This window comes from Tamandua tetradactyla, chromosome 10, assembly GCF_023851605.1.
Source record: "Tamandua tetradactyla isolate mTamTet1 chromosome 10, mTamTet1.pri, whole genome shotgun sequence".
Classification (NCBI taxonomy): Eukaryota; Metazoa; Chordata; class Mammalia; order Pilosa; family Myrmecophagidae; genus Tamandua; species Tamandua tetradactyla.
This window is the reverse complement of record NC_135336.1, coordinates 50,763,571-50,775,636: the sequence shown is the minus strand read 5'-3', so window position 1 is coordinate 50,775,636 and position 12,066 is coordinate 50,763,571. Positions and strand designations below refer to the sequence as shown.

Below are 12,066 nucleotides of genomic sequence, written 5' to 3'. Positions count from 1 at the left end.
AAAATGTAGTGCTGTGCTCCAGTAGCCATGTTTCTTGATGATGATTGAACAATGATATAGCTTTCACAATGAGACTCTGTGAATGTGAAAATCTTATGTCTGATATTCCTTTTAGCTACTATATCAACAGAAGAGTAGAACATAGGGAATAAAAATAAATAATAGGGGGAACAAATGTTAAAATAAATTCAGTTTGAAATAGTGGTAAATGAAAGCGAGGGGTAAGGGGTATGGTACGTATAGTTTTTTTTCTCTATTATCATTTTATTTCTTTTTCTGTTGTCTTTTTATTTCTTTTTCTAAATCAATGCAAATGTACTAAGAAATGATGAATATGCAACTAAGTGATGATATTAAGAATTACTGATTGTATATGTAGAATGGGATGATATTTAAATGTTTTGTTTGTTAATTTTTTTTAATTAATAAAAAAAGTTAAATATATATATATATATATATATATATATAATTTGGTTTCTGGTGGAGAGGACTTAGCCATCCTAAGCTACTTTGACAATCTCACAGGATAGTGAGGTTTAGATAGAGATTGTTGCTTCAAAATGTTTGACCTTTAACAGAACTGATTATTCTTCTCCTCTCTGCATCCCCTCCCCCACCTGCCAAAAAAAAAAACAGTTATGTGGTACACCACCAGCTCTCCACTACAAAAATCTTGCCAGAATTTCTAGACAGTTTTCCACAGATGTTTCACAACCTTGTACCAGCAGAGGCAAAGCAGATAAATTGCAATTAAGTAAACTTGTTTCTAGTTTTAACTAAATAACTTCTTATAAAACCATATGGAAATATTAGTGCATAGAAAATAATTTCCATATTATCTGATCTGTCAGCCAAAAATCAATTACTAATTCTCTAAAAATAGGAAACTCAAACATTAAATGTTCACCTGTTTAATTTAAATGCAAATCTTGGATTCTTTTAACACCAAGATATACAAAAGTTTGCAAATCCAAGATGTTTGAAATAAAAGCTATGGCTCAAATATTTGTATTTATATTAAGAGGCTAATATCTTGTCACTGCAAAATTCCCTATAATTTTTGTAACTGACATTAAAAGAAAGATTTTAGTCTTTTGATGGCTTAGAGCTGCTGCCAAATCCAGCAATAAACCTTTAAAAAGGGGTAAAAGATAGTGAGGAACTGAAGGATAATTAGTTACATCATATAAAAATGCAGCACAGTTAAAAATAGAAAGTCTTTTCTGTTAAAGATCTAAAGTGAAAGAAGTTTTCCCCTATGCTTATGCCTTTTTTTTTTTTTTTTTCACATGGACAGGCACCATGAATCTAACCCGGGTCTCTGGCATGGCAGGTGAGAAGTCTGCCTACTAAGCCACTGTGGCCTGCCCTGCCCCTTGCTTTTTAAAGGGCATCCTCTAATCATAAATATTTCCTTTAAGTTACTGTGAGTGGTGTTGTCTAGCAACAGTTTCAATTTGCTAGGCTAGTCTTCAATCTAAATAGCTAAGTAATCTCACAAAGAATAGTCATATATGGCAACAGGTGAAAAGCAGGGATGTTCTTCTATGCCCAAACATTTTAGGAGAAAAAACATTAATTTTAAAGATAATTATCAGTTTCAGGCATGCTAGCACGTGCTAAAGCTCAGTTTTGCTCTATACTATTGGTGACTAAAATCAATAATACGTTTTGCAGTGAGGTTTTTTTTTTTTCTGGCTATATACACACTGCAAAACTATTCTGCAATGCATGATTTTAATGGAACAAATACAAAAATGAAACACACAATCAACACATAATTTTAGTACTCCACATTATTTATCTGGATCACAACAGTGGTAACTGCCTTGTCAACAATCTTGTGTTGAAGAATTGATTCTCATTCTCATATCCATCAGGTAGATATGCTCTTCTAAGTTGGTCTGACTTAAGTATTGAACCTCCATTCTTCACATGGTGAGACAGGAAAGCACGGACTGCTGGGTGATCAGCTTTCTCAAATGTAATATTGGCTTCCAGGCACAAATTTCACAAAAGTGATGAAAATTATAAAAATAAACCCAGCCTCGTTAAACTCTCAAGATATTGGGCTAGGGTACATAGCAAATGAAGATATATTTATCCAAGAAAATAGGTCAATTAGTTGAAAGCAATTTTAACCACAAGCCACTCTTCCTTCCAACTTCCTAGCTCAGCATGACTCCAGGCAAGTTCAACCAAGAATATAGCACTCCCTATCACTCCAAATTCAGATCAAGTGACATAATACCTTCAAAGTGTAGCAGAACTCAAGCACTTTTCACATAGCTACTGCTACATGTGACATAAATTTAATTCCAGGTGAGTACAGTCAAGATTTGGGGGGCTTCTTTATTCCATTCAGCCCCAATCATAGAGTAGAAGTTCTACCTCATGAGCAACACAATGGGAATATGACCCTGAAAACTCTTGCCCTAATTCATTCATAGAATACAGGTTCATGGATAGGTTAAGCCTATTTAAAATTAGACCTAAGAGTCACCCCCAGAGAACCTCTTTTGCTGTTCAGATGTGGCCTCTCTTTTTCTCTTAGCCAACATGGCAAGTGAACTCACTGCCCTTCCCCGTCTCTACATGGGACATAATTCCCAGGGGTGTAAACCTCCCTGACAATGTGGGACAGAAATCCTAGAATGAGCAGGGGCTCAGCATCAAAGGATTGAGAAAACTTTCTTAACCAAAAGGGGAAAAATGAGACAACATAAAGTGTCAGTGGCTAAGAGATTTCAAACAGAGTCAAGAGGATTTCCAGGAGGTTATTCTTATGCATTATAGAGATATCCCTTTTCTGTTTATGGTATATTAGAGTAACTAGAGGGAAGTGCCTGAAACTGTAGAGCTTCCCCAGTGGTCTTGTTTTTTGAAGATGACTGTATAAAGATAATGTTTATAATATGACTGTGTGATTGCAAAAAGCTTGTGTCAATTTTCCCTTTGTCTAGGGTATGGACAGATGAGTAAAAAATATGAATAAAAATAAACAAATAGTAGGGGGAACAGAGATTAAAATATATTGGGTAGGTGTAAATACTAGTGGTCAGTGAGAGAGAGGGGTAAGGGATATAGTATGTATGGGTTTTTTCTTTTTTCTTTTTCTTTCTTTTTCTGGAGTAATGCAAATGTTCTAAAAAATGATCACAGGATGAATATACTGCTACATGGTGATATTGTGAGCCACTGATTGTACACCATGTATGGAATGTTTGTGTTTAGTATGTTGTTTTGTCAACAAAAATATTTAAAAAATAACTATTGGGATAAATTAAGAACAATCAGAAGGATGCAAATGGAAGTGGTGACTATAGATGACCCTTGACTTTTGCTGTGAAAGATAGCAGAAAAAGGAGGTGCATAGTCTGGAAAATATTGGGGATCAGGAGGTGTAGAGATTTTGCTTGTTTGATGAATGTTATTTGGTGATGTGAAAATCAGTTTTGTGTGACAATGGCATGATCCAGTTCAGACGGGAACATTGATAATGTTGAAAAGGAAGGAAATAATTATAAAAATGAAACCATGGAGAAGGTGGGAGAGTTTGAGACCATGGATTCAAGTAGCTTGTTAAGAAAGAGTTTGAGGACATAGAAGTTGGATGTCTGAAAATGTCTTTGTTCAGTCCTCATATGTGACTAACAGTGGTTGTCTAGGTGTAGACTTCTAAGTTGAAAATAATTTCCCAACTCCCACCACAATGTCTTTCAATATCTATATAGGTAGTATCGTTGATGAGAAACCTAGGTTCATTTTGATTAGTTCCATTGGAGATGACTTTCTTCCTTAGTTTCTTCCTTTTGTCTTTTGAACATTTGAGAGTAGGTTGCATATATCCCTCTTTTAACACTTGATACTTCCATGTTTATTTCCTAAGAACAGTGATATCCATATATGTAAATTAAGTACAGTTATTAAGTCCAAGAAATTTAACATTGATATAAAGCTTACAGTGCATATTCCATTTTTTCCTAATAATGTTTTTTGGTTCTTTTTCTCTTGCATTATTAAGTCAATCCAGAATCATATGGCAGTTTATTGTCATTGTTTCTTTAGTATCTCTTATTTTTAAAATTGTGATAATATATATAATGCATAATTTCCTGTCTCAGTCACTTCCAAACATACAATTCAGTGGCATTAATTACATTGATAATGTTGTGCTCCTATCACCATCATCCTTACCAAAACTTTTCTACCACTCCAAGTAGAAACCTTCCACCCATTATGCATTAATTCCTGATTACTTTTTCCCTCCCCTGGTAGATTGTACTCTACTTTTTGTCTCTATTAATTTGCATATTCTAGTTATTTCATATAAATGGATTGTTACTTTTTTAAAAATATTATAAATTTATCAAGTGTTTTTCAATAGATTGTAGCATATGAACTCACCATATTCATTATTATCTCAGACTATACCTTCTCCATTGCATATTGTCTGGCTTGTTAATAAAGTTTGCTTTAAATTCTATAGTGATGTTCCTTTCCTCCCTCCTTCCTCATTTCTGTCCTTATAGATAACTCTCTACCTCTCTGCCAAGCACATTGCTTCAAACATGAGAGCAAAATTGAAATAGTAGAGCCCAAGTGTGTTCTGTGGCCAAAAATTTCTTCTTCAAATCTAGGGGAAATTAAATAATTAAATAATTAAATTCATGCAACATTCAACATTTTAATTCTTTTGTCAAATATTTACTGAGGGTTGTTATATACTAGGCACTGTATTAAGTGCTGGGAATGTAAAAGTGAATAATGTCAGTTTCTGCCCTCAGAAACTTTGTATATCTCTGACATATTTTTTTAAGCTCAATGTCTGAGTGCCTCTCCTTGGATCATACAAATTCAGATATAAGTCAATTTATGCTTAAAACATATTTTTGTATTAAGAGAAAAATGAACTTCTCCAAAGAAATCAATTTTGCCGATGGACCAATAACTTTCACATTTTATTGAGAGTTTATAGCTGAAGAAATATATAAAGCAATAGGATTTAGTGATATTTTAGACTATAATACCTACATAATTGTGAAAAAGTATAAACAATGTAAATGCCCCAGGAATAAGATGTCATTTAACTCATACAGTACAGACTGATGGTCCTGATTTATTTGGCTTGTTCAGTGATCATTAAACTATTGAATTTGACTAGTCTGAGTGGCAGACATATATTTTTCAGTTCTTTATAACCTGACTCTCTGTTATCTAATGCTGATCTGATTTCCACCTTTAAGTTATGACTATGAGTATTAGAATTTTCTAATCTTAGTTTAAATAAGCTATGAAATCAGACACAGCTATTAAATATGATGCTATTAAATATGGAAAGATATCTGTGATATTTTAATGAAAAATTACCAACAGCATGTAATATGCTCTCATGAAAAACAATTTTTTATGTTTATTTGCCTGTAGGGAAGGATTCATAAAAATATATGGTTTTCCTACTTAAAAAAAAGAAAAAGAATATAGGTTCATGCTAGCAGAGCCAAATGAGAAGACTACAAGCTATCACCCCTAACCGTCTCTCTGCTCCTAAGTAGGGGTTCTACTCAGAGAGAAGCAGGGTCTGAGATTGAAAGATATCCCATAAGGTTTTAAAAACATGGCATTAATATTAAATGGATGCTACTTTTATATACTGACTCTATACCTAGTATTTTCTGGATGTTGCAAATTGTAGCTAAATACCCTGGGAAGAAATGGTGACCTCAGGAGTAAGCGTATTCATGATGGAATCTAGTATGCTATATTTGGAACTGCATTTTAGCTGAATCCATCCTTTCTGATATCATTCATTTATTCATTATTTGATTGATGTATCATCATATTTAAGTCATTTAATATTTTACATAAAATTGGCTGTTTTCCATTTTCTCAATATTCCTTGACTTTGAAAATCAACATTTTTAACATACTAAAATCACTTTACTGCAAAACATGATATTCGTTTTAGAATGTTATGAGATTTTTCTCCTGTTCATAATTCTTTTCATAACATTTACTACTTCCTTATTTCTAAGAGTATAAATAAAAGGATTTAATAAAGGAATTACTACAGTATAAAAAACAGCAATGGCTATATCGTTCACTTCTCCTTTAAGTGTACTAGGTCGAAGGTACATGAAGAGAAGAGATCCATAGAATATTGAGACAGAAAGAAAGTGGGATGCACAAGTAGATAAAGCTTTGCCTCTTCCCTCTATGGATTTCATTCTGAATATAGTGAAAAGGATGTAGAGATAAGAGATGAGGACTGTGGTAATAGTGAAGATCTGAATTGACCCTGAAAAGATAAGGACTATCAGTTGATTGATAAAAGGGTCCACACAAGAGAGTTTATACAAGGGAAGAATATCACAAAAAAAGTGATTGATCTCGTGAGATCTACAGAAAGTTAGCCTAAACAGAAACCCTACATGAATCATGGAATGCAAATTTCCAGCTATGAAGGCCCCTGTGGTCATCAAAATGCAGAGTTTCGTTGACATCCTGGTGTGGTACTGCAGTGGGCTGCATATAGCTGCATACCGGTCATAGGCCATTGCTGCCAAAAGAAAGCAGTCTGCAGTTTCAGCAAGACAAAGGAAATAGAATTGTGCCATGCATTCAGAGAGAGAAATCATTCTGTCTTTTGAAAAGAAGTTTTCTAACATCTTGGGGGTAATAGCACAAGAACAGCATGAATCCATCAGAGCAAGGTTGCCCAGAAAGATGTACATTGGTGTATGAAGACAATGTTCCATAATGATCAGTGCCACCAAACCAAGATTTCCCACCATTGTCATCAGGTAGATAACAAAGAACATGATGAAGAGAAGATGCTTCAATTCTGGTCGATCCGTAAATCCTATGAGGATAAATTCAGTTGTCAAGGAGTGGTTCTCTTTGATCATCTCTACCCTCTCTGTAGAGAGAAATTATGGAGAAATAAGATTCTAATTTTAAAAATGCCTGATTTTCCCTTGATATTTCTATTACCAACAGGCCAACATACTCCTCTGCAAACTTTCTAGTTTGATTTTCAAACACAGGCATTTAAACCTTTTGGGAAAATTATTTCCCTAATTGTTACCTTCTAACACCTCAAATTCTGAGTTCAAGATACACAAGAATGTATTGATAATTACAGAGAGACTTTTTACAGAAGTAAAGGCTTACTGGATGAAGTTTTGTAAGATTGTTTACCTATCTAGGATGCCTAGATATGTCTATGCATCTGTTATGTGTTCCCATATCAATGTCTTTCTTGTATTGAGGATTCTTAGAAAATACTTAAAAGAAATTTTCTGCTTATGTATTTTTTTTCACAGAGTAAACATTTTTCATATATCATCTCTTGAGAGTGAATGTAGAAAAGAGAAAACTAGGTATGATAAATTTATAGTTCAGAAATGAAGAAAGATCACTAAGGATGAAGAGGATGACTCTTCATCTTGAAAGAAAATCCCTTTGGAAAGCTAGGAAAGTTATCCATAAATAACTTTTATCTTCAAAGTTTAATTTACATATGTCATCTTCACATTTTTATCAGCCCTTTGTATAACCTATTGGTTTCGGTAGAGCCAACTTTCTAAGTCTATTTGTAAAAAAAATACTATTTTTCTCTAATTAATACTTTCTATGAAAATTAAGGTCCTTCTTGATGTCTTAATATGATTAGGTTTGTGTCCATACCCTTAAAATGGTATCCTACCAATGATACTAAAGTGACTCCTTTGGTATCTGGAAATTCAGATTAACTTTGAAGAAGGGCTTACATGAGAAATTATTCAAACATGTATATTTTTAAAGCTAAGTATCTTTCTTTCATCTGAGTTGTGAGATTTTATATACATCCATCTTGTACCTTTTCTAACTTGTTCTAATGAGGTCCACCTTGTTCCAAAGAGTTACCCATTCTTAGATTTTTTTATTTATGGGAATATTCCCTTAATCATTACCAGTTCCATTTATTTTTTATTGCAGTTCAGTGGCCATAATTTTCAGTAATTTCAGAAGCAACATTTGTTTCCTATAATACATCTATCATTGTTACACCTAATATAAAATAAAATGCTTTAAGGTGTAAGTTAAATTCTCTCTAAACTTATCCTCCTCCAACCTCATTTCCTTCACTCACCAGCAGCTCTTCCAGCTTTTTTGTTCTGTCCACCCTTTGTCCACCTTCAGTACCACAATCAGTTCCATAGACACTGACTGCCCATTCTATGATTCATGCTGTTTTTTTCCAAATATTTTACACACTTTATTTAAGCTGTAGTTTATATAACATGCTACTTAACACAAATTTAAATAAATAGTCTTGTCACACTGATCTCCACTTTATAAACCTCCAACCCATTATTATTTACCTAACCGAACCTAGAATTGCTTGTGGATAATCTACATTGCTTTTTTGTTGTATATTCATGCAGCCTTACGTTATAAGTCTGTAAACATTTGAAAATGACTGAAGTGTATGCTTCTGTGAAAGAAGTTATGGGATGCTACAGGAAAAAGGCAGAACTGGCTCAAAATCTAGCTCTTCTCTAATAATTTGTGACAAGCAAAATCTTTTCAATATCCTACCAATGATAGTAAAGTGACTCCTTTGGCATCTGGAAATTTAGATTAACTTTGAAGAAGGGCTTACATGAGAAATTATTCAAACATATATATATTTAAAGCTAAGTATCTTTCTTTCATCTGAATCGACTCATTCCTATTATTTTCTGCTTCCTTGGAAAAGTATAAGATTTTTTGAAGTATCACATAATAGCTTATATACTAATGTATAATAGTAAGCTTGCCTTACTCTTAGGTTCCTAATACTTACAAAAAGAGAAAAGTCATTTTAGGACTTTTGAGAACAAATTTTATTTTGCTTTAAAAGGCTAGCTTCTTATATGATTAGTGATACATAAGGGCATATTGACTGAAGATGTCATCATGTAAAGTCTTATACCAAGATTAGTTAACTTTCCCTAATCAAAACTGTAAAATAAAAACTCTGACTGAAAATTTAATCTATTTATTTTAAGTTGTTAAATAGAAACCATTTAATTATTCACATAAATTAGAAATAACTTTCAATATATATGTCTGAAATATATAACAGAATTACTCTCTGATCTTACTGTATTTTTTGAAATGCTACCTTATGATCATTGAAGTATGCAGCTTTATTCTAGTAACCATATTTTTCAATTGACAGAAAAATTAGAAGCATAACTACAAAGTTAAAATCTACAATGAAAAATGATCGTTAAATTTAGAGAAATAATATTCACTGAATTTTATTATAAAAGCAAAAATAAATAAAATACCTCTCTTATCTAGATTCCACAGAGAAGTGCTCTGTTACAGGTTGTTAACCACTTGATGGTATTAGGACTTACAGAATTTCAAGATATAAACCTTGGCATCTAAAACAATTGGGATTAAAAATGAAAATCTAGGGGACCCAAAAGGTCAGTACTTATAGTTACGTTGTGTACAGGACAAAAAATGTTTTCCATCCAGTCCTAAAGGGATTATCTTTCATCATCATCATGTTATTTCAGCAGAGAGATTTGGTTGCTAGATCATATGAACCAAGGTGCATTAATTAAATATATTCTGTGAGACAATGAATTTCAAGGAAGTTGCTCTTACTAAAGTGTATCTGCTGAGCATTTTACTGATCCTGAGACTGTTCACATTTTTGTGCTCATGTTCACTATTTTTCATGTATAATCTAAAATGGCAAGGAAAAGACCTTAGGCTGGGAAACCACTTATGTAGGAAGTGGGATTTATATGGTTCAGGAAAGACATCTAGGATTTTGTGGAGAGGAGTCTAAAAAGTGTCATGGGTTGAGCTAATGTTGCTGAATTCTTACCTTGTGAATGAATTTTTCCCCATTCCAAGGCCTCTTTAGATAAAATCTGATGTGATTATTTATTCCCCCATCTTAATGGCTGAGATTTTTCTGTCTTTTCTGTTCACTCCAGCTTCTCCTTAACTTTCTTACCCGATTTCATTCTTCATATATCAAGTCATTCCTCAACATACTCTCTAGTTATTATTGTAGATAAAATCCATCACTAGCACTTAGAGGGAAGTATCTTTATCTGTTTTGTTTATTCCTGTATTCCTAACACCTTGGATAGTGTCTGAAACTTTGTAGTGCTCAATAAATATTTGTTGAATGACTGAAAAAGTGATATTGATGAATTCCTAATTTCCCCTCTTCAGAATCTTTCTTCTTGACTATTCAGCCAAATCCATTTCCTTTATTTTATCATTCCAGATACTCCAAAGTCCATATGTAAATTATTGATCACTTTGCTATTTCTGCTCATGTCAGGACACTTGACCACATGCCACAGTTCTTCTAAGCACTTCTTCATGCTTGACTCAATGAATTTATCCTCACCTAAAGCACCTCTTTTTTCCTGTCTTTCCATTCTAATCATACTTATCCTTGATCTCAAATTTTCCATATGGATCTTTCCCAAGCAGTTTAGATCACATTTCCCACTTATTTATCTAAATAGTACTGAAAGAGCCCTTACAGCCAGGTCTCTCAGTTCCCACCTTTGAAGATAGGATCACTGTGTTAATCTTTGCAAAACCATCTGCAATTAAGGTCCCTGGTCCCCAGTGGAGGTCAGCTGTGCAGACCTTTTCTGACAATGAGGGGATCAGTCAATTTGAATAGTAAACAGACTTCCAGGCCTAGAGCAAAGTTCTCTGACCAAATGTTTACCCCTGTGCATCTTAGTTACATTTTAGCAAATCAAAAAGGAAAGTAAATTGTCCCTCCTAAACTTTTGATTATACTCTCTAACTTTTCTCATTTCCAGAAGAATAAACAAATGTCTATTTCCCTAATTTTCTTTTGCTCTTCCCCAATTATCTTTTATCCAAATAATCCATATATTCCTGGTTTTTGCAGTCCTTTGGGGAGGAAGATCTTAGACCTGAAGGTCCCTGCCTCTCCTGGCTATTAAATCCCTTTCTTTTGTACAAACCAGTGTGACATGTCACTTTCACAGCACTGACCAAGGACCTCAAAGACACGTAGGGACCCCTTTAGTACTTACCTGCCCTCTTAACATATTAACCACTTCAACAAGTTTGACTTGCATGCCCCTCCATCTGTATATATGTCTTGATTAAATGTCTTTTAGTAGGAATTATTGAACATATTTGGACCAAATGAATTAGATCCACCATGCTTACTTACAGCATTGATTGCTGGTTTTGTTTAGCCTTTATCAAGTACTTAAAATATGGAGTATTTGGACAAGACACTGGAAGGTGAGGACACAGAGTATAAGCCAAATATGGCTGAGAACCTCCTAAGTATTAGAAATGGTTCCAGAACAGATAGTTATATTCAAGTTGGGGTGAGAAACATACATTAATATGAGACTGAAATACAGCTTATTATTAATGAAGTAAAAACATGTTATATGAAAATAAAGGGATGGAGCAAATAGTGCCAAAAGGAAGAAGAAAAGATCTTTCAATGGAAATGTCATTTCAGAATAGTTCAAGATAAGCAGGATTTTAATAGGTGAAGAGCATTATCCAGAAGGAAGCATAAGAGTAACAAATAATTGGAAGTTGGAAATTCAGAACCTACAGAAAATGGATGATGTCTTAATTTGCCATGACTTTTGTAATAAATACCACTGTATTTGTTGGCTTGAAAACATGAATTTATTGGCCTACAAATTGGAATGCTAGAATCCTAACACCAAGGTCTCAACTTGAAATACTTCTTCCCCAAAGTCAATAGTTTTCATATGCCAGTTTATCACATTCTGAAGCAGTCAGTGACACATTTTTGTCTCTGTCACACAATCTCCTGCTGTGGCTTTCTCTGACTGATTTCTTCACCTCATACCATCTTTGACTGCAACGAAGTTTACTTTTGTTACGTACTCTCTGGGCATTATGGATCAATGCCCAGCCTGATTAAATTTGGCCCAACCTAAATAGTGCGTGGGACCTAAACAGGACTATTCACAGGTGAGTTAATATAACCTAACTGATAATTAGTCTTTGAAGCATCTTATTTAC

General features: G+C 33.7%; 1 protein-coding gene across 1 annotated transcript; it reads right to left on the bottom strand.

The window, feature by feature from the left end:
* Positions 1–4,369: 4,369 nt before the first annotated feature.
* LOC143647911 (olfactory receptor 5K1-like) lies at positions 4,370–6,908 on the bottom strand. Its single transcript, XM_077117595.1, has 2 exons — positions 5,990–6,908; positions 4,370–4,395 (listed from the first exon to the last, which is right to left on the bottom strand). Exons 1-2 carry the CDS (start codon positions 6,906–6,908, stop codon positions 4,370–4,372), a joined length of 945 nt encoding a protein of 314 aa, XP_076973710.1.
* Between the last annotated feature and the right edge of the window lie 5,158 nt (positions 6,909–12,066).

Excerpts from the sequence above, each read along its gene's own strand:
- LOC143647911 (XM_077117595.1), bottom strand. The coding sequence starts at position 6,908 with ATGATCAAAGAGAACCACTCCTTGACAACTGAATTTATCCTCATAGGA. Across the intron at positions 4,396-5,989 it reads TATGAAAAGAATTATGAACA|GCTACAATCTATTGAAAAAC; the intron begins GGAGAAAAATCT and ends GTGAGTTCATAT.